This window comes from Danio aesculapii, chromosome 20 (genome assembly GCF_903798145.1).
Source record: "Danio aesculapii chromosome 20, fDanAes4.1, whole genome shotgun sequence".
Classification (NCBI taxonomy): domain Eukaryota; kingdom Metazoa; phylum Chordata; class Actinopteri; order Cypriniformes; family Danionidae; genus Danio; species Danio aesculapii.
In genome coordinates, this window is record NC_079454.1 from 50664849 (window position 1) to 50688620 (window position 23772).

The window sequence follows — 23772 nt, forward strand, 5'->3', positions numbered from 1 at the left end:
AGGTGTGTTTGATTAGGGTTGGTGCAAAACTGTGCAGGGACACCGGCCCTCCAGGATCGAGTTTGCCCATCCCTGTACTAGCCCGACAGTGGAAACCCGACATGATTTCGGCCTCACTGCTTAAAACCCCCCAGGCGATTGGCCTGGCCCGGCCCGATACAAGCCCTGGCTCGCACTGGCCCGACAGTGGAAATGTGGCTAATGACATTTACTAGTCAGAAGATTAAAGTAGCATTGATTTAGCATGTCATGATCCCTTTAAATGGAATAAGAATGCAGTGTTGTGAATTGTGTGATTCGAGATGCTTCGTGTGGTGTTATTCAGCCGATGGAGCAGAGCTCTCTGAAAAACAGCGACGTCCTCATCCTGACAGGCCTGACTCAGATCCCCACCGCCAACCCAGACGGCATGCTGGGAGAATTCTGCAGCAACCTGGGTGAGTCTCACACATTCTTGTCTGACTCACTAGGCTTTTACATGGACGTCAGTAATCTCATTATTTACCTTAATCTAAATACGATGGTATTATGATTAAGATCTTTTCATGAGTTCCCAGTATTGGGTTGCGGCTGGAAGGGCATCCGATGTGTAAAACATATTCCAGAGTAATTGTCTGTTCATTCCACTGTGGCGGCCCCTGATAAATAAGGGACTAAGCTAATGAATTAATGTTTTCATGAGTTGCATTTAGAATATTCCTTTAATTTTCTGTTGTAGTGCATAGATTGAATAAAAGAACAGTATGTGTTTTTGACCACTAGAGGGCGTGTATTCACAACAAACAAGGGTGTAGTTTGATAAGGCTATAACAAGCAACACCCTCATGTTCTCCCTCGTGAAACTACTATGGAAGTAACTGAAAATGCAATACATTTAAATTCCACAAGGGCTCGCTTCAAAACAGAGCACATTTCTATTGACTCCAATGTTAAAACGGCCAACTATACAGCAATAAAATAAGGTGTTTACAGCCTGGAACAAAAAACGATTTTGGTGTATAAAGCTAACATTACCCTTCATGATAACTGTAAGGGGGTCAATTTTTTTAGAACTCATCTGTTTCATATTTATGAAGTCTTAAAATTCTGCATAATTAAGGGTGTGACAGTAAGGTCTTGCTGATCGCCGTCACGTGACGCCCCGGCTCTTTGCCCATTTTCGGTTACCCCAGAGTGATGCGTGGACAAAATGGCAACAGTTGGCCACACCCACTTGTAGCTTAGTTTGCAGTCTTCAGAAACCTACGGGTGGCATCACAGACACAACGTCTATATCTTTTTTACAGTTTATGGGTCATCACTAGGCCCACATGGAATCTGCGAGCACAGAAATCCGCAGATTTTCAGCCCATCATTAATTCTGTTTATTTACTTGTGTAAATGTGTGTAAATTTATGTTTATTAAGTTTTTAAATTATTTTCAGTAATATTATTGACTAATATGAAAATGTTTATATGGTTTATTTACAATACAGTTTGTAAAGTAATATTTTCTGTATTTAGTAGATATATTATATGAGAGACTTGCTTTTTTTTACCAAATAAAGGGATCTAATTGGATTTGTATTGTAAACATTAACACTAAGATATTAAAGTTGAGGACAACTTTATGCTGGCTTGAAAGCCGAGTCTAAAAGTTTGACGTCGTTCTTTAAGTGTAAACTAGCATGATTCTAGCATCGAATTAGAATGATTCTAGCATGACTTAGCATGTAACTAGCATGCATTCTAGGATGAATGCATTTAGTCATGATCCTCGCCTGACTTTGCATGTAACTAGCATATTATAGCATGGATTAGCATTTTATTAGCATTTGTTAGGCATTGATTATAGCATGAATTAGCAGGTTTCTAGCATAGTTCTAGCTGAATTAGGCATGTTATTAGCCCTGATTCTAGCATGAATTAGCATGTTTCTAGCATAGTTCTAGCATGAATTAGCATGTTATTAGCATGATTCTAGCATGAATTAACATGTTACTGGCATGATTATAACATGAATTAGCATGTTACTAGCATGATTCTAGCATGAATTAGCATGTTATTAGCATGATTCTAGCAGGAATAGCATGTAACTAGCATGATTCTAGCATGAATTAGCATGTTACTAGCATGTTTCTAGCATGAATTAGCATGTTGTTAGCATGAATTAGCATGTTTCTAGCATGATTCTAGCAAGTTACTAGCATGTTACTAGCATGTTTCTAGCATGAATTAGCATGTTACTAGCATGATTCTAGCATGAATTTAGCATGTAACTAGCATGATTCTAGCATGAATTAGCATGATTCTAGCATTAATTAGCATGTTACTAGCATGTTTCTAGCATGAATTAGCATGTTTCTAGCATGAATTAGCATGTTATTAGCATGAATTAGCATGTTATTAGCATGATTCTAGCATGAATTAGCATGTTACTAGCATGAATTAGCATGTTATTAGCATGATTCTAGCATGAATTAGCATGTTACTAGCATGATTCTAGCATGAATTAGCATGATTCTAGCATGAATTAGCATGTTACTCGCATGATTCTAGCATGATTAGCATGTTACTAGCATGTTTCTAGCATGAATTAGCATGTTACTAGCATGATTCTAGCATGAATTAGCATGTTACTAGCATGATTCTAGCATGAATTAGCATGTTATTAGCATGATTCTAGCATGAATTAGCATGTTACTAGCATGATTCTAGCATGAATTAGCATGTTACTAGCATGTTTCTAGCCATGAATTAGCATGTTACTAGCATGATTCTAGCATGAATTAGCATGTTACTAGCATGTCTCTAGCCTGAATTAGCATGTTACTAGCATGTCTCTAGCATGAATTAGCATGTTATTAGCATGAATTAGCATGTTTCTAGCATGAATTAGCATGTTATTAGCATGATTCTAGCATGAATTAGCATGTTACTAGCATGTTTTCTAGCATGAATTAGCATGTTACTAGCATGTTTCTAGCATGAATTAGCATGTTACTAGCATGATTCTAGCATGAATTTAGCATGTTACTAGCATGATTCTAGCATGAATTAGCATGTTACTAGCATGATTCTAGCATGAATTAGCATGTTACTAGCATGAATTAGCATGTTACTAGCATGATTCTAGCATGGATTAGCATGTTACTGAATGATTCTAACATGAATAGCATGTTACTAGCATGTTTTCTAGCATGAATTAGCATGTTACTAGCATGATTCTAGCATGTTACTAGCATGTTTCTAGCATGAATTAGCATGTTACTAGCATGTTTTCTAGCATGAATTAGCATATTGTTAGCATGATTCTAGCATGAATTAGCATGTTTCTAGCATGAATTAGCATGTAACTAGCATGATTCTAGCATTTATTAGCATGTAACTAGCATGTTACTAGCATGATTCTAGCATGATCAGCTTGTTTCTAGCATGAATTAGCATGTTGTTGGCATGATTCTAGCATGAATTAGCATGTTACTAGCATGACTAGCATGTCACTATCGTGTTGCTAGCACCTTTCTAGCAAGATTAGCATGTCAGTAGGATGTTTAAAACTGTTAGCGTGTGTTTAGAATAGCTAGTCACAGTCTCTGGGACAGTTGCTAGGGTGCTGAAATTGGTTGCTAGGGAGTGGCTAGTAAGTTTAAAGATAATCAGTGATTGGCTGCTGGCTAGACTGAGTTGAATGAGGCCAGACTCTAGTCTGTAGGACAGTCTGATGCAGAGTTATGAGCTCACAAAGGTTGATCCAATGTTAAGTAAATGGGAGTCTTTACAATGGAAGTCTATGGGACAGTTGCTAGGGTGCTGTAAGTGGTTGCTAGGGAGTGGCTAGTAAGTTAAAAAGTCATCAGTTTATTGGCTGCTGGCTAGACTGAGTTAAATGAGTCCAGTTAGAAGTCTGTAGGACAGTCTGATGCAGAGTTATGAGCTCACAAAGTTTGACCCAATGTTAAGTCAATGGGACTTTTGGGATTTTTCTGGGTCGTTTTTCGGAAAACCCAAGGTCGGATCAGTTAGAAAAGATATAGCAACCCGAGTCAGACCCAGTTCGAAGGTTTGACGAAAGTTTGAAGTATGTAGCTTGAAAGGCCTAGGAGGAGATACACTTAGAAATTAGTCTCAGAAGAATAAGAAGAGAAGAAGAAGAAGAATAATAACTAGATATTAAAGTTTGAGGACAAACTTTATGTGGCTTGAAAAGCCGAGTCTGAATAGCATGTTACTAGCATGAATTAGCAAGTAACTAGCATGATTCTAACATAAATTAGCATGTAACTAGCATGATTCTAGCATGAATTAGCATGTTACTAGCATGTTTCTATCATGAATTAGCATGATTCTAGCATGAATTAGATGTTACTAGCATGTTTTCTAGCATGAGTTAGCATGTTACTAGCATGTTTCTAGCATGAATTAGCATGTTACTAGCATGATTCTAGCATGAATTAGCATGTTACTAGCATGTTTCTAGCATGAATTAGCATGTTACTAGCATGTTTTCTAGCATGATTTAGCATGTTATTAGCATGATTCTAGCATAAATTAGCATGTTTCTAGCATGAATTAGCATGTTACTAGCATGATTCTAGCATGAATTAGCATGTAACTAGCATGATTCTAGCATGAATTAGCATGTTACTAGCATGATTCTAGCATGAATTAGCATGTTATTAGCATGATTCTAGCATGAATTAGCATGTTACTAGCATGATTCTAGCATGAATTAGCATGTTACTAGCATGATTCTAGCATGGATTAGCATGTAACTAGCATGATTCTAGCATGAATGAGCATGTTACTAGCATGTTTCTAGCATGAATTAGCATGTTATTAGCATGATTCTAGCATGAATTAGCATGTTACTAGCATGATTCTAGCATGAATTAGCATGTTACTAGCATGTTCTAGCATGAATTAGCATGTTACTAGCATGATTCTAGCATGAATTAGCCATGTTACTAGCATGATTCTAGCATGGATTAGCATGTTACTAGCATGATTCTAGCATGAATTAGCATGTACTAGCATGATTCTAGCATGAATTAGCATGTTACTAACATGTTTCTAGCATTAATTAGCATGTGACTAGCATGTTTCTAGCATGAATTAGCATGATTCTAGCATGAATTAGCATGTTACTAGCCTGTTTCTAGCATGAATTAGCATGTTATTAGCATGATTCTAGCATGAATTAGCATGTTACTAGCATGATTCTAGCATGAATTAGCATGTTATTAGCATGATTCTAGCATGAATTAGCATGTACTAGCATGATTCTAGCATGAATTAGCATGTTACTAGCATGATTCTAGCATGAATTAGCATGTTACTAGCATGATTCTAGCATGAATTAGCATGTTACTAGCATGATTCTAGCATGAATTAGCATGTTATTAGCATGATTCTAGCATGAATTAGCATGTTACTAGCATGATTCTAGCATGGATTAGCATGTTACTAGCATGATTCTAGCATGAATTAGCATGTTACTAGCATGATTCTAGCATGAATTAGCATGTTACTAGCATGATTCTAGCATGATTCTAGCATGATTCTAGCATGTACTAGCATGTTTCTAGCATGAATTAGCATGTTACTAGCATGTTTCTAGCATGAATTAGCATGTTGTTAGCATGATTCTAGCATGAATTAGCATGTTTCTAGCATGAATTAGCATGTAACTAGCATGATTCTAGCATTAATTAGCATGTAACTAGCATGTTACTAGCATGATTCTAGCATGAATCAGCTGTTTTTAGCATGAATTAGCATGTTTGTTAGCATGATTCTAGCATGAATTAGCATGTTACTAGCATGACTAGCATGTCACTATCGTGTTGCTAGCACCTTTTCTAGCAAGATTAGCATGTCAGTAGGATTGTTAAAACTGTTAGCGTGTGTTAGAATAGCTAGTCACAGTCTCTGGGACAGTTGCTAGGGTGCTGAAATTGGTTTGCTAGGGAGTGGCTAGTAAGTTTAAAGGTAATCAGTGATTGGCTGCTGGCTAGACTGAGTTGAATGAGGCCAGACTCTAGTCTGTAGGACAGTCTGATGCAGAGTTATGAGCTCACAAAGGTTGATCCAATGTTAAGTAAATGGGAGTCTTTTACAATGGAAGTCTATGGGACAGTTGCTAGGGTGCTGTAAGTGGTTGCTAGGAGTGGCTAGTAAGTTAAAAAGTCATCAGTTATTGGCTGCTGGCTAGACTGAGTTAAATGAGTCCCAGTTAGAAGTCTGTAGGACAGTCTGATGCAGAGTTATGAACTCACAAAGTTTGACCCAATGTTAAGTCAATGGGACTTTTGGGATTTTTCTGGGTCGTTTTTTCGGAAAAACCCAAAGTCGGATCAGTTAGAAAAGATTATAGCAACCCGAGTCAGACCAGTTTGAAGGTTTGACGAAAGTTTGAAGTATGTAGCTTGAAAGGCCTAGGAGGAGATACACTTAGAAATTAGTCTCAGAAGAATAAGAAGAAGAAGAAGAAGAAGAGAAGAAGAAGAAGAATAATAATAAGTTTAAGATAGATAACAGTATGCTGGCTTTTCAAGCCACCATAACTAGATTATTAAAGTTTGAGGACAAACTTTGAGGCTGGCTTGTGAAAGTCTGTCGGTAATAGTTATTTAGTTTAAAACCGTTTTAAAAAGTGTGAATAGATAGATAGAGTAGATAGATAGATAGATAGATAGATAGATAGATAGATAGATAGATAGATAGATGATAGATAGATAGATAGATAGATAGATAGAATGATTAGCATGTCATTAGCATGATTCTACCATGAATTAGCATGTTATTAGCATGATTCTAGCATGATATAGCATGTTACTAGCATGATTCTAGCATGAACTAGCATGTTATTACCATGATTCTAGCATGAATTAGCATGTTACTAGCATGATTCTAGCATGAATTAGCATGTTACTAGCATGAATTAGCATGTTAATAGCATGATTCTAGCATGAATTAGCATATACTAGCATGATTCTAGCATGAATTAGCAGTTCATTAGCATGATTCTAGCATGAATTAGCATGTTATTAGCATGATTCTAGCATGAATTATTATGTTACTAGCATGATTTCTAGCATGAATTAGCATGTTACTAGCATGTTTCTAGCATGAGTTAGCATGTTACTAGCATGATTCTAGCATGAATTAGCATGTTACTAGCATGATTCTAGCATGAATTAGCATGTTACTAGCATGATTCTAGCGTGAATTAGCATGTTACTAACATGATTCTAGCACGAATTAGCATGTTATTAGCATGATTTAGCATGAATTAGCCATGTTATTAGCATCATTCTAGCATTGAATTAGAATGTTACTAGCATGATTCTACCATGAATTAGCATGTTACTAGCATGTTTCTAGCATGAATTAGCATGTTACTAGCATAAATTAACATGTTACTAGCATGATTCTAGCATGAATTAGCATTTTGTTACTAGCATTAAATTAACATGTTACTAGCATGATTCTAGCATGACATTAGCATGTTACTAGCATGATTCTAGCATGAATTAGCCTGTTACCTAGCCTGATTTTAGCATTGATATTAGCATGTTACTAGCATGATTCTAGCATGAATTAGCATGTTACCAGCATGATTCTAGCATGAATTAGCATCGTTCTAGCATGAATTAGCAGGTAACTAGCATGATTCTAGCATGAATTAGCATGTTACTAGCATGATTCTAGCATGAATTAGCATGTTACTTAGCATGATTCTAGGATGAATTAGCATGTTCACTAGCATGATTCTAGCATAAATTCGCATCGTTTTAGCATGAATTAGCATGTTACCTAGCATGATTTCTAGCATGGATTAGCATGTTACTAGCATGATTCTAGCATGAATTAGCATGATTCTAGCATGAATTAGCATGTTACTAGCATGATTCTAGCATGAATTAGCATGTTACTAGCATGATTCTAGCATGAATTTAGCATGTTACTAGCATGATTCTAGCATGACATTAGCATGGTAGTAGCATGACCTCTAGCATAAATTAGATAGTTTTAGCATGAATTAGCATGTTACTAGCATGACTCTAGCATGAACTTAGCATGTCTAGATAGATAGATAGAATAGATAGATAGATAGATAGATAGACAGACAGGACAGACAGACAGACAGACAGGCCAGACAGACAGAGACAGACAGACAGACAGACAGAACAGACAGACAGACTAGATAGATAGATAGATAGATAGATGATAAGATAGCTAGATAGACTAGATAGATAGATAGATAGATAGATAGATTAAAAACAGTTTATAGATAGATAAATAGATAGATAGATAGATAGATAGATAGATAGATAGATAGATAGATAGCTAGATAGATAGATAGATAGAGAGATAGATAAAAACAGTTTTATAGATAGATAGATAGATAGATAGATAGATAGATAGATAGATAGATAGCTAGACAGATAGATAGATAGATAGATAGATAGATAGATAGATAGATAGATAGATAGATAGATAGATAGATAGATAGATAGATAGATAGATAGATAAAACAGTTTATAGATAGATAGATAGATAGATAGATAGATAGATAGATAGATAGATAGATAGATAGATCGATAGATAGATAGATAGATAGATAGATAGATAGATAGATAGATAGATAAAACAGTTTATAGATAGATAGATAGATAGATAGATAGATAGATAGATAGATAGCTAGATAGACTAGATAGATAGATAGATAGATAGATAGATAGATAGATAGATAGATAGATAGATAGATAAAGCTCACCCATAAGTATGACAGTCTGCATGGAAAGCTATGAGGTCACAAAGTTTGATCTAATGTTAAGTCAATGACAGTCTTTTGCAATGGAAGTCTATGGGACAGTTGTTGCTAGGGTGCAGTATCTAGTTGTTAGGGTGTGGCTAGAAAGTTAACAGCTCATCAGTGATTGGCAGTTTGGTCTTAGTATGAGTTAAATGAGCCCAGTTAGAAGTCAGTGTGACACTCTGATGCAGAGTTATGAGCTCACAGAGTTTGATTCAATGTTAAGTCAATGACAGTCTTTTGCAATGGAAGTCTATGGGACAGTTTCTAGGGTCCAAAAGTGGTTGCTAGGGCGTGGCTAGAAAGTTTAAAGGTGATCAGTCATTGGCAGATTGATAGTCTGAGTTAAATGAGCCCAGTTAGAAGTCTGTGCGACAGTCTGACGCAGAGTTATGCGCTCACAAAGTTTGATCCCATGTTAAGTCTATGGGATTTTTCCGGTGGTCCCGGGGGTGTTTTCGGAAAACCGAAAGTCGGATCAGTCGGAAAAGATATAGCAATCCGAGTCCGAATAGTTCGGAGGTCTGGTGCGAGTTTGGTGGTCATAGCTCGAAAGCTCTAGGAGGAGATAGAGTTTTTTTTAGTCTCAGAAGAAGAATAATAATAAAAAAAAAAAATAAAAAATAATAATAAGTTTAAATAGGATAACAGTAGGTTGGCTTTGACAAGCCAGCCTAATAAGTTTAAGATAGATAACAGTATGCTGGCTTTTCAAGCCACCATAATAAAGTTAAAAAGATATTACTTTTTATTTCATATTAAGTTTTTTAGTTATGATACTCCCAAAATCATTCCGCATAAATCCGCAGATTTTTAACTAAATTCCGCAGAATTCGCAGAAATAGCAAAAAATGTCCGCAGATTCTGTCTGGCCCTAGTTATCACTGAGTGTGGAATCATGGGAGTTGTGGTCTTCATCATCCTACAGGACTGCCGAAATCATGTTAAACTATTCAACACTTATAATCATTATAGTATGAATCAGAGTGAGACTGAAAGTCGTGGAAGTGAGACAGGATATTATAATATTGCAAGAATTTTACGCAGTTAAAGACTATTTCCAGTCACTGTGTAACATAATTGTGCCTGCTTTCCTTGATTATTACTTGAAAAAGAGTATAGTTCATAGATATATTAGCATAAAAATTATCCTTGGTCTTAGTACATAATGTAACAACAGAAGAGTCAAGCTTTAAAAATTATTGAATCTTTGGTCATTTTGAGCGAGATGCTAATGGTCTAATCTGATTCAATGATCTATGCTATGCTAAGCTAAGCTAAAAGTGCTCCCGCCAGACCCGAGATAGACTAAATGGATTCAAGAAGGGTAAAACTAAAATGTTTTCATCTTGCGACGATACAAGAGTATTCTTTTATTGTTCCTTGCTTTTATTGTTATTGTAGCTAAACGAGAGATATGTAAATTCAAACGAACCTATGTGTTCGTCCGCGTTAACAAACAAAACATTGCAATGAGAGTATACGTCATGTCGTCTTAGACGATAGCAACATTCCATTCAAACTTTTTTCTGTGAAATTTACTGTTGTCTATTGAACAGGCATTTTTGAGATGTAATGGTCTAATCCGATTCGATATCTATGCTAAGCTAAGCTAAAATGCTGCCCCCGACCCAAGATCGACCGAATGGATCAAAAATAGTGTAAAGCTGAAATGTTTTTATCTTGCAAAGAGACAAGAGCATTGCTTTTATTCTTCTTCTAGCTAAACAAGAGAGACACGTAATATTTAAACAAACCTTAAGTGTCCGTCCATCATTTAAAAAATGCAACATTGCAATGAGAGTATAATTTCTGGACACATTGTCCTAAAAAATAGCAACTTTCATTCAAAAAAATTTTCGGTGAAATTTTCCGTTCATTCCTTTTGAAAATGATTGAAAGACATTTCTGAGATGCTAATGGTCTAATCTGATTCAATGATCTATGCTAAGCTAAGCTAAAAGTGCTCCCGCCAGACCCAGAGATCGACTAATTGAGTACAAAAATTGTAAAATTATAACTTTTTCATCTTTTGAAGATACAGTAGTATTAATTTTATTATTGTTCTAGCTAAACAAGAGAGATATGTAATATTCAAACAAGCCTAAAGTGTTCGTCTGTCGTTAATATACAACACATTGCAATGAGAGTATAGTCATGTCGTCCTAGAAGATAGCAGCTTTCATTCAAAAATGTTTTGTGTGAAATTATCTGTTCGTTCCTTTTGAATATTATTGAAAGACATTTTTGAGATGCTAATGGTCTAATCCGATTCAATGATCTATGCTAAGCTAAAAGTGCTCCCGGCAGACCCAGAGATTGACTGAATGGATTCAAAAATGGTAAAACTAAAATGTTTTCATCTTTCGAAGATGCATGAGTATTGCTTTTATTCTTCTTCTAGCAAAACGTGAAAGATACGTAATATTTAAACAAACCTAAAGTGTCCAACTGTCGTTAATAAACAGAACATTTCCATGATAGTATAGTCATGTCTTCCTGCAAGAGAGCAACATTCATTCAAAATATTTTGTGTGAAATTTTCCATTTGTTCCTTTTGATAAAAATTTTAAAAGATATTTTTGAGATGCTAATGGTCTAATCTGATTCAATGATTTATGCTAAGCTAAGCTAAAAGTGCTCCTGCCAGACCCGGAGATCGACTGAATGGATTCAAAAATAGTAAAACTAGTCAGCGCCAGTGGTGTAGTGGTTAGTGCGTTGACACATGCACTTCGGTGCTCATGGCGACCCGAGTTTGATTCCCGCCTCTCTGTCGTATGCCGATCCTTCCCCTCCTCTGCTCCCCATGCTTTCCTGTCAATACTCTCTGCTGTCCTGTCAAATAAAGGTGAAAACCCTGAACAAATAATTATTAAAAAAAGGGTAAAACTAAAATGTTTTCGTCTTTCAAAGATACAAGAGTATTCTTTTTATTCTTCCTCTAGCTAAACAAGAGATATACCTAACATTCAAACAAACCTAAAGTGTCCGTCTGTCATTAATAAACGCAACATTACAATGAGAGTAAAGTTCCTAGACATGTCGTCCTCGAAAATAGCAACTTTCATTCACATTTTTTTGTGTGTGAAATTTTCCGTTCGTTCCTTTTGAAATTATTGAAAGACATTTTTGAGATGCTAATGGTCTAATCCGATTCAATTATCTATGCTAAGCTAAGCTAAAATGCTCCCGCCAGACCCGACGATCGACTGAATGGATTCAGAAATGGTAAAACTCAACTGTTTAACTGCCTTTAACAGGGGTAAATCGTGCATGTAAACATACAACCCTAGCAGATCCCTCAGATCATTAGGATCAAGTAAATTAGAAATTCCAAGAGTTCATTCAAAGCAGGGTGAATCGGCCTTCAGCTACTAACAGCGCCCCCTGCTTCTGGAATCAGCTTCCAGAAATGATCAGATGTGCTCCAACATTAGGCACATTCACATCAAGACTGAAAACACATCTGTTTAGCTTTACTGAATGAGCACTGTGCTACATCTCACAGGTTGCACTATTATGTCTTAATTTTCTCTTTAATTCCTTTAAAACCCGTCTTAATCTGTTTTTAATAAATCTTATTCTTTGTTGTTTTTATTTTTATACTTGTTTCTTTTATTCTTGTTAAAGTAAAACACTTTGAATTACTATTGTGTATGAAATGTGCTATATAAACAAACTTGCCTTGCTGATCGTGTTATAAATGAGATCATCCAGGCGTCTGTAACCATCTACATCTCTCCTCTGTCAGCTATGACGGTCCGTGCCGGAGGGAACGTGTTGGTGCCCTGTTACTCCTCAGGCGTCATCTATGATCTGCTGGAGTGTCTGTATCAGTTCATGGACTCCGCCAATCTGGGAACCACACCGTTCTACTTCATCTCCCCTGTGGCCAACAGCTCACTGGAGTTCTCGCAGATCTTCGCTGAATGGTGCCATTACAGTAACACCACTGACTGCACATGCACACTGAAAATAACAGACACGGTGCATTTGACATTAGAAAGGAGTGTCGTGATAATCTTAGATAAATGTTAATGTTGTGTGTTTACAGTACTCAATAGAAAATGTCACTCAATATAAAATTAAGTAGTGTTTTTTTTCCTAATTCATCTAGTAGATTCTTTGGGTTTTACACTTTGGAGCTCACTTCTGGCCATTTTATTAGGTACACCTTACTAGTACCGGGTTGTCCCCTTTTGCCTTCAGAACTGCCTTAATCCTTCGTGGCATAGGTTCAACAAGATAGCATCACATAGTTGCTGAAGATTTGTCGGCTGCACATCCATGATGCAAATCTTCCGTTCAACCACGTCCCAAAGGTGCTGTATTGGATTGAGATATGGTGACTGTGGAGGCCATTTGAGTACAGTGAACTCATTGTCATGTTTAAGAAACCAGTTTGAGATGATTCGAGCTTTATGACATGGTGTATCATCCTGGTGGAAGTAGCCATTAGAAGATGGGTACACTGTGGTCATAAAGGGATGGACATGGTCAGCAACAATACTCAGGTAGGCTGTGGTGTTGACACCATGCTCAATTGTACTAATGGGCCCAAAGTGTGCTAAGAAAATATCCCCCACACCATTACACCACCACCAGCAGCCTGAACTGATGATACAAGGCAGGATGGATCCATGCTTTTATGTTGATGCCAAATTCTGACCTGACCATCCAAATGTTGCAGCAGAAATCGAGACTCATCAGACCAGGCAACGCTTTTCAACGTTAGCCTGTGCGAATTGTAGCCTCAGTTTCCTGTTCTTAGCTGACAGGAGTGGCACCCGGTGTGGTCTTCTCTGCTGCTGTAGCCCATCCGCCCCAAGGTTGGACATGTTGTGTGTTCAGAGATGCTCTTCTGCAGACCTCGGTTGTAACGAGTGCTTATTTGAGTTACTGTTTCCTTTCTATCAGCTGGAACCAGTCTGGCCATTCTCCTCTGACCTCTGCCATCAACAAGGCGTTTGCGTCCACAGAACTGCCGCTCACTGGATATTTTCTCTTTTTCAGACCATTCTCTGTAAAAGCTAGAGATGGTTGTGCATGAAAATCCCAGTAGATCAGCAGTTTCTGAAATACTCAGAGCAGCTTGTCTGGCACCAACAACCATGACATGTTCAAAGTCACTTAAATCCCCTTTCTTCCCCGTTCTGATGCTCGGTTTGAACTGCAGCAGATCGTTTGACCATGTCTACATGCCTAAATGCATTGAGCTGCTGTCATGTGATTAGAAATTTGTGTTAACAAGCAGTTGGACAGGGGTGTACCTAATAAAGTGGCCAATGAGTGGTACATTAGAAGATCTTTCCTAAAAGTTGACCTAATAACAGAATGTGTTGAACAATATTAATATTTTTAAATAGTGCAATATAATTATTCAGACATTTATTTATTTTAATTATACAGTTAGTTTAGGCAACGCGGGGGTGGTGTAGTGAATAGCTCAATCGCCTCACAGCAAGAAGGTCACTGGTTCGAGCCTCGGCTGGGCCAGTTGGCATTTCTGTGTAAAGTTTGCATGTTCTCCCCTGTTGGCGGGTCCGCTCCGGTACAGTCCAAGACATGGGTACAGGAATTGGGTACTAAATTGTCCGTAGTGAATGAGTGTGTATGGATGTTCCCAGTAATGGTTGCAGCTGGAAGGGCATCCGCTGTGTAAATAATGGATGCTGGATAATTGGCGGTTCATTCGCTGTAGCGACCCCAGATTAATAAAGGGACTAAGCCAAAAAAAGAATGAATAAATATAGTTTTATTTTATATGTGACAATATACATATACCACATACACAGACACTTATTCCAAATGGTTCTGTTAATGCTAATCTTTAGATACATCTTTCAAGTAAGTTTGTCATTTGTTTGATATCACTGGTCTGACAGCAGGAGCTTATGCCATAGTATGTTGGCAGATCCTATGGTTTCCATGGTAATCTTTCATCATTGCTGTGATATTTCTACTGAAGTGCTCAATAATAGCTCGCTCTCCGGCTGTTTTGTGTGTGTTTGTGTTGAAGGTTGTGTCAGAACAAGCAGTCCAAGGTTTATCTGCCAGAGCCGCCGTTTCCTCACGCTGAGGTAAAATGAACAAACTGATCAAACATACAGCTGAAGTCAGAATTATTAGCCCTCCTGAATATTTTTTTCCCCAATTTCTGATTAACAGAGAGTTTTTCAACACATTTCTAAACACAAAAGTTTTAATAACTCATTTCTAACAAGTGATTTCTTTATCTTAGACATGATGACAGTAAATAATATTTAACTATATATTTTAAGAACTCTCTCAGCTTGAAGTGACATTTAAAGGCTTAACTAGGTAATTAGGCAAGTTATTCTATAACAGGTTTGTTCTGTAGACAACCCAAACAAATATAGCTTAAAGGGGCTAATAATTTGACCTTAAAATGGTTTTTAAAAGATTAAAAACAGCTTTTATTCTAGCCGAAATAAAACAATAAGACTTTCTCCAGAAGAATAAATATTATCAGACATACTGTGAAAATTTCTTGCTCTGTTAACATCATTTTGGAAATATTGAAAAAGAAAAGAAAATTCACAGGAGGGTGAACTTCAACTGTGTATGCATATAGAGAGAGTTTTTAATAATATGCTCTTGTTTATAGACTTTCATTTGTTATTTTCTGATTTATTAATATTTTTGTTTTTTATTTTTGCTTTTGTTTATTAATTATCTTAAAAGGTTTTTTTTTATTTAAATTGTACTTTTATTTTATTGTCAGTAATTTAATATTTTAGCTGAAACTTCATTCATTTAGATGCAAGAGCCGGATTTTTATTTTAAATATTTAGTGAATGTTTTAAGCAAATGTTTATCAGCAAAATGCAAAGTTCATTACAATGTTTTTTTCAAGTTTTGCTTTTAAATTGTTATGCTAGTTTTTATTTTAAAACATTTTTTATATATTTAGTGAATGTTTTTAGCAAATATATTATAGTTCATTACATCTTTTTCAGATTTTAGTCATTTTTGCTTTTGAAATTATATTCTAGTTTTTCTTTTAAAACATTTTTTATTTGAAATATAATATTGTTATATATACATGTATTGTAATATATATACAGTTGAAGTCAGAATTATTAACCCGCCTTTGAATTTTTTCTATAAAAGTCTATAAACAAGAACATTTTTAAAAACTATAAATATCGTCTCTATATGCATACACAGTTGAAGTCAGAATTATTCGTCCTCCTGTGAATTTTCTTTTCTTTTTAAAATTTCCCAAATATGTTTAAGAGAGCAAGGAAATTTTCACAGTATGTCTGATAATATTTTTCTTCTGGAGAAATCTTATTTTTTTATTTCGGCTAAATAAAAGCAGTTTTTAATTTTTTATGAACCATTTTAAGGCCAAAATTATTAGCCCCTTTAAGCTAATTTTGTTTTCGATAGTCTACAAACAAACTATCGTAAACAATAACTTGCCTAATTAACCTAATCTGCCTAGCTAACCTAATTAACCTAGTTAAGCTTTTAAATGTCACTTTAAGTGTCTTGAAGAAATCTAGTCAAATATTATTTACTGTCATCATGGCAAAGATAAAATAAATCAGTTATTAGAAATGAGTTATTATATCAGTAGGCCCACATGGAATCTGCGCGCGCATTCCGCAGATTTTCCTCAGATTTCCATAGAATTCCGCATTATATTTAATTGTTCCCAAATATTTATTATGAAATAATATATTATGAATTAATTTTCATAACATGAAAATATTCATGTGGTTTACTTACAATACAGTTTGTAAAGTAATATTTTCTGTCTTTTAGAGATATTATATGAGAGACTTGCTTTGTTTACCAAATAAAGTGAATCTAATTGGATTTGCATTTTAAAGATTAAATAAAAGTTAAAAAGATATTTTTATTTCACATATTAAGGTTTTAGTTATGATACTCCCAAAATAATTCCCCAAAAATCCACAGATTTTTACCAAAATTCTCTGCAGAAATAACAAAAACCGATTCCGTCTGGCCCAGCGATGATTATTAAAACTATTATGTTTAGAAATGTGTTGAAAAAATCTTCTCTCCGTTAAACAGAAATTAGTTAGGCAGGAGGTTAGGGTAATTAGGCAAGTTATTGTATAGCAGTGGTTTGTTCTGTAGACAATCAAAAATATATAGCTGAAAGGGGCTAATAATATTAACCTTAAAATGTTTTTAAAAATTTAAAAACTGCTTTTATTCTAGCCGAAAGAAAACAAATAGACTTTCTCCTGAAGAAAAAATATTATAGGAAATACTGTGAAAAACTCCTCAATCTGTTAAACATCATTTGGGAAATATTTGAAAAAGGGAAAACTTTAAAGGAGGGCGAATAATTTAGACTTCAACTGTGTATGCGTGTACTGACACACACACAGACACACTGAACACCATGTTTTGTTTTTTGCAGCTGATTCAGACCAATAAGCTGAAGCATTACCCCAGTATTCATGGAGACTTCAGCAGTGAGTTTCGCCAGCCGTGTGGTGTTCACGGGTCATCCGTCTCTGCGCTTCGGGGATGTGGTGCACTTCATGGAGCTCTGGGGGAAATCCAGCCTCAACACCATCATTTTCACTGGTAAGCAGATGTTAGGCATGTTCCTTTAAAAGAGTAATTAGTTAAAGTTACTAGTTACTTCTCACAAATAGTAACATAATTATATGTTACAAAGTAATTATAATTATAACACAAAAGTTACAATTATAAAAGTAACTAATTACCAGGGAAAGTAACTATTGCGTTAATTAAAAATATAAATAAATATCAAACTTTGTACACTAATCTACACAATTTTAATGTGTTGGACAATGTGAGAGACAACAGCCGCTTGTCCTCAACTATATATCTAGATATTCTCTATTTTAATTGTGTCTGAATAATAAATGTTCACGGTGGAGAAAAATCAAGTTTTATTTGCTTTGACGTCGTGGCTTCATCTCCTCCTTTAGTAGCAGAGCTCACGTTATCACCTGCGTAGCCACTAATGTTGTGTGACAATGTGAGGCACTTCATTAGATTAGAATTACTCGTCATTGACACAGAGAGACCTTGTTTTCCTGGGTATAAGTTGTTTGACACCGTAGTGCTGATATTTCCAGTTTGCAGACGCTACCTTTAGACTTGTTGTTTTTGCCATCGCTCTGACTCCTGATCATTAGTGTGTGCCACTGACTGTGTGTGTGGTTGTGTGAACACCTGCATTACTCTTCCTCTGATTGGCAAACGATAGAAATGTACTCAATCTAAGCCAATCATCACGCTCACAGTTACACCACGTTCACAGACACACCAATCATCATCATTGGTTAGTTATGTGTCCCGCCCCAGCCCCGATGACACACACCCAAGAGAAAGAGAGGTTCTATAGCTGAGAGAGACGCTGCTCGCCTGAAAACCGCTTCAGTGTTCTCGATTATAGTAATGCGCATTTAATTGTCAGTAATGGTGACGACGTTGTAACAGGGGAAACAGTAATTCATTTGATTACTCGTTAATGAAACAAGTATCACTGTTAGTAACATTGTTTATTTATAGCAGCGTTCACTGCTGGTGAGAGGAAACTATAATGCAAATACAGGCTTCCCACGGAAGAGTCAAATCAAATTACAATTGTATTTACATTTACATTTAGTCATTTAGCAGACGCTTTTATCCAAAGCGACTTACAAATGAGGACAAGGAAGCAATTTACACAACTATAAGAGCAGCAGTGAACAAGTGCTATAGACAAGTTTCAGGTGTGTAAAGTCTAAGAAGCAAAGCATTAGTAATGTAAGGGTTTTTTTGAGAGAGAGAGAGAGAGAGTACAGTTAGTGGTATAGCCAGAGAGGCAGTTACAGATTAGGTAGGAAAGTGGAGACTATATAGTTGAGTTTTAGTCGTTTCTTGAAGACAGCAAGTGACTCTGCTGTTCTGATGTAGTTAGGGAGTTCATTCCACCAACTGGGCAGATTGAATGTGAGAGTTCGGGAAAGTGATTTCTTCCCTCTTAGGGATGGAACCACGAGGCGACGTTCATTCACAGAACGCAAGTTTCTGGAGGGCACATACATCTGCAGAAGTGAGAGCAGATACGAAGGCAAAGCCAGAGGTCGCTTTGTAAGCAAACATCAGAGCTTTGAATTTGATGCGGGCAGCAACTGGCAGCCAGTGCAAACGGGTGAGTAGCGGAGTGACATGTGCTCTTTTGGGTTCATCAAAGACCACTCGTGCTGCTGCGTTCTGAAGCAGCTGAAGAGGTTTGATAGAGTTAGCTGGTAGCCCAGCTAGCAGAGAGTTGCAATAATCCAGTTTGGAGAGAACAAGCTTGAACAATGAGTTGAGCTGCATGTTCAGATAGGAAGGGTCGGACCTTTCTGATGTTATAGAGTGCGAATCTGCAAGATCGAGCAGTTCTAGAAATGTAGTCAGAGAAGTTTAGTTGGTCATCAATCGTTACTCCAAGGCTTTTTACCATTTTGGATGCAGTAATGGTTGCCCCATCCATCTGGATTGAAAAGTTATGGTGTAGAGTCGGGTTGGCAGAAACTTAAAGCATTTCCGTTTTCGCGAGGTTAAGCTGAAGATGATGATCTTTCATCCAGTGTGAAATGTCTGACAGGCAGGCTGAGATGCGAGCTGGAACCTACATGTCACATACAGAGTCATACACAGTATGATGTGCAGTGAAATGATTACACAACCCCTCTTGACCTTGAAATAATAGCAACAATAACAAAATAATAGGAAAAATCTAAATTGGGGCGACGCAGTGGCACAGTAGGTAGTTCTGTCGCCTCACAGCAGAAGGTCGCTGCTTCGAGCCTCGGCTGGTCAGTTGCCGTTTCTGTGTGGAGTTTGCATGTTCTCACCGTGTTGGCGTGGGTTTCCTCCGGCTGCTCCGGTGTTCCCCACAGTCCAAAGACATGTGGTACAGGTGAATTGGGTAAATTAAATTGCTATTAAATTGCAATTTTCCGGAAAGTTCTGTATGTGTGAACAGGCCCTTTTTGGAAATACCGGTAAATTCGTTCCGGCTATTTTCCGGAAAGAGAAGTTGTAGCATTACCGGTAATTTGCCAGAATGCTGCGATGTGTGAATGCAGAAGGAAGATTGCCGGAAAGAGCATGTTCACATCTAGAACGTGCTGACGTGAGACGTCAGATGTAGCCAATCAGAACACTCAGAGCATTCACGTCCGCGGTTTATGTAAATAAAAGACTTGAATATTTTCCCAGACACTGCTAGAAGTTAGTCAGATAACGTTTATGTGTTCATCTTAATGCTAACAGTGTAAATAATTATTGATAAGATGCTTATAAGCCGTTTTTGTTTACTTTCAAGCTCTGCTTCCTTCAGTTGCTTGACGAGTCGCGTGTGCTGGTGAAGCAGCCCGTGAGCGCCAGCACACACACACACACACACATATCATCTACATCTCAACATGCGAAAGTGTTGCTCTATGTTTTCATCGAGTTGTTCACTATACTGATCCATCCACAAAGTTTGTAATGTAGTCAAATGTTTACAAATACAGGCCCAGCCGTTTATAGGTCATTTCTGTTTGATGTCAGAATTTACCGGTATTTTGGATTGGATGTGTGAATGGTAACGTCCTCGCCTGTTGAACAGCGCTTTTTTTAATTTACCGGTAAATCGTGCCGTAAATTTTCCAGTTATTTACCGGTATCACTGTGTGAAGGGTCTATTATTTCTCCCTTATCAACAAACATTGTTCATATTTTTTATAATGACAGGAGAGAATTTACGGTATTTTCAAAGAGGGCCGTTCACACATACAGACCTTTCCGGAAATTTCCGGTAAAGGGGCAATTGTCCGAGCAGAACTATTCTCAGTATCAAAACTGCAGTTTCATTCATTCATCGTTACCAATTTTGCATCAGTGACACAATATTTCTCCCTTATCAACAAACATTGTTCATAATGCTTTTATAATGACTGAAAAACCTAAATCCCCAATGGAAACCCCATAATAATGTTCATTTACGATTGCCATGGAAACTGAGATGGAAGAACGTAATGTAAAACTGACTAAAAGCTTGGACCTCTTGACTCCAGCTGTATGTTTGTTTCTCTCAGAGCCGGATTTCTCCTATCTGGATGCTCTAGCTCCATACCAGCCGCTGGCCATGAAGTGCGTTTACTGTCCTATAGACACACGGCTCAACTTCCACCAGGTGTCCAAACTCCTGAAGGACATCCAGGTAAGTCTCAGTCCACTACTGGTACACTAAGCAAATTTAGACCAGCAATATTGATATTTGAAAACACCCAACCCAAGTCATCACCCCTTTTTGATAGTTCTGCTATAATTTTTAGACATGCGCAAGAAGGAAAATATGGATATACCTAGGCATAACTGAATAATAATCGATCAATCAAACAAATAAATAATTAAAAGTACAGGAAATGACATACCGTGAGCCTCAGACAGCATTTTCCTGAGTGTAAAATCCCTGTGAAAAACAGACCAATTGGGTCAAAACAGATTCTGATGATCCACACTGGATAATTAATATGCATAGCCAAGGCTGTATTTGATTGGCCACAATGTTTCTACATGAGATGACAACATTGATAATTTTCCTGTATTTATTTGTAAGTTTATCTAAGCTCGTAATATACTTGGTATGTATGTGGGATTTTGATTTTGAGCTCTCGGTAATGCAACCAAGCATAGAGTATCTCATCTCGGATTAAAGACAAATTAAGCTTAACCAGTGCCTCCCCAAAGAGGCATAAGGTCTGTTTAAATGTATCTTTTTGTTAGTTTAACATGTATATTGTGAAATTTGCCACATTTTTCATTTGTAATAAGGTAAAAAAACATGTGTAAACTGCTTAATATAAGTGTTTAATGCACACTTATGCATTGTGTCATATCTCTCAGCTCTTACTGTCATTTTTCTAGAGCAAAAGGACGCCGATAAACTTCAAAAATGCATCTGTTTATTCATTTCTTTTCATTACATTAAAACCAGAAAAACAGATCTAAATATGTCGCTTTTGTCAAGAAGAATTCTAGATTTTTCTTGTGGCCTACAGATAGCTCGCTCACTCCTTCTAGCTAAATTAAAACGTCTCTACCATTTCAGTTAAAAAGATCATCATTAACAAAGAATCCATTCAATCTGTTATCATCAAAGTAATGTCATTTATACTTTGATTAATAATTATGATTATTATATGGCCTTACCATAGCCCTAACCTAAACCTTACAGGGAAAAAAAGGCCAGCATTATCGAGCTCCCAGGTAATGCAACCAAGCATAGAGTAGTTTATCCTGGATTAAAGACAGTTTGAATTACACCCAGTTTGAATTACACCCGAAGAGGTGTAAGGTCTGTTTAAATCTATCTTTTTGTTAGTTTATTTGTGTATATTGTAAAATTTGCCATATATTTTTTTTGTGATGATGCAACAAACAAGTGTAAACTGCACTAAATACACCCACTTTATTAGGTACACCTGTCCAACGCAAATTTCTAATCAGCCAATCACGTGGCAGCAACTCAATGCATTTTGGCATGTAGACATGGTCAAGACGATCTGCTGTAGCTCAAAGCAAGCATCAGAATGGGAAGAAAGGGGGTTTAAGTGACTTTGAACGTGGCATGGTTGTCAGGCTGGTCTGAGTATTTCAGAAACTGCTGATCCACGGGGATTTTCACGCACAACCGTCTCTAGGGTTTACAGAGAATGGTCAGAAAAAGAGAAAATATCCAGTGAGCGGCAGTTCTGTGGGCGCAAATGCCTTGTTAAAGCCTGAGGTCATATAGCGTGAATCATCTCAGAATGGTTTCTTGAACATGACATTAAGTTCACTGTACTCTAATGGCCTCGACAGTCACCAGATCTCAATCCAATAGAGCGCCTTTGGGATGTGGTGGAACAGGAGATTCGCATCATAGACTGCAGCCAACAAATCTGCAGCAACTGCGTAATGCTATCAAGTCAATATGGAGCAAAATCTCTGAGAAATATTTTCAGTACCTTGTTGAATCTAAGCTACGAAGGGTTAAGGCAGTTCTGAAGGCAAAAGGGGGTCCAACCTGGTACTAGTAAGGTGTACCTAATAAAGTGTCTGGTGAGTGTTTAATGCACGGTGTAAAACCAACCAGCTGTTCTCCTGTGTTTGTCCATCAGCCTCTTCATGTGGTGTGTCCAGAGCCGTACACACAGCCTCCTCCTTCTCAGCCTCACCGCTCAGACCTGATGCTGGAGCTGCAGCCTCCACCCATGGCCTACCGCCGCTGCTCCGTCCTCAGGCTGCCCTTCAGACGCCGATACGAGCGCATTCACCTGCTGCCGGAGGTCAGACACACACACAATTCAATCCACCTGCTGTTTACAGATCAACATTATTCACATATATTATTAGCCCTGCAATTTGTTTAACAGAGAGCAGATATTTTCAACACATTTCTAAAATAATAGTTTTAATAACTCATTCTAATAACTGCTTTATCTTAGCCATGATGACAGTAGGTTATATTTGACTAGATGTTTTCAAGACACTAGTACTCAGCTTAAAGTGACATAACTAGGTTAATTAGGCAGGTTAGTTGGTTGTAATGATGGTTTGTTCTGTAGACAACCCAAAACAAATATAGCTTAAGGGGGCTAATAACAATGACCTTAAATTTTATAAATGACCTTTTATTCTAGCTGAAATAAAACAAATAAGACTTTCTCCAGAAGAAAAAATATTATCAGACATACTGTGAAAAATTCCTGAATCTGTTAAACATCATTTGGGAAATATTTAAAAAAGAAAAATTTGTTCACAGGAGGGCGAATTATTCTGACTTCAACTGTATGTGCATATAGAAACAATATATATATGTTCCGGTTTATAGACTTTTATTTGTATATTCTCAGTTTTATTTAATTTAGTGACTAATTTTGCTTTTGTTTATTTAAATTAATTCAAGTGGTTTGATTTATTTTTAT

At 36.9% G+C, this 23772-nt stretch overlaps 1 protein-coding gene across 1 annotated transcript in view; it reads left to right on the forward strand.

Moving 5' to 3' along the window:
* Nucleotides 1–23772, forward strand: part of ints9 (integrator complex subunit 9) — a 44706-nt gene that overhangs the window by 12856 nt on the left and 8078 nt on the right. The window contains 7 exon segments of the mRNA XM_056481153.1: nucleotides 326–437; nucleotides 12555–12735; nucleotides 14823–14883; nucleotides 17226–17299; nucleotides 17301–17395; nucleotides 20899–21023; nucleotides 22966–23133. Of these exon segments, the coding sequence (XP_056337128.1) occupies nucleotides 326–437; nucleotides 12555–12735; nucleotides 14823–14883; nucleotides 17226–17299; nucleotides 17301–17395; nucleotides 20899–21023; nucleotides 22966–23133 (816 nt within the window).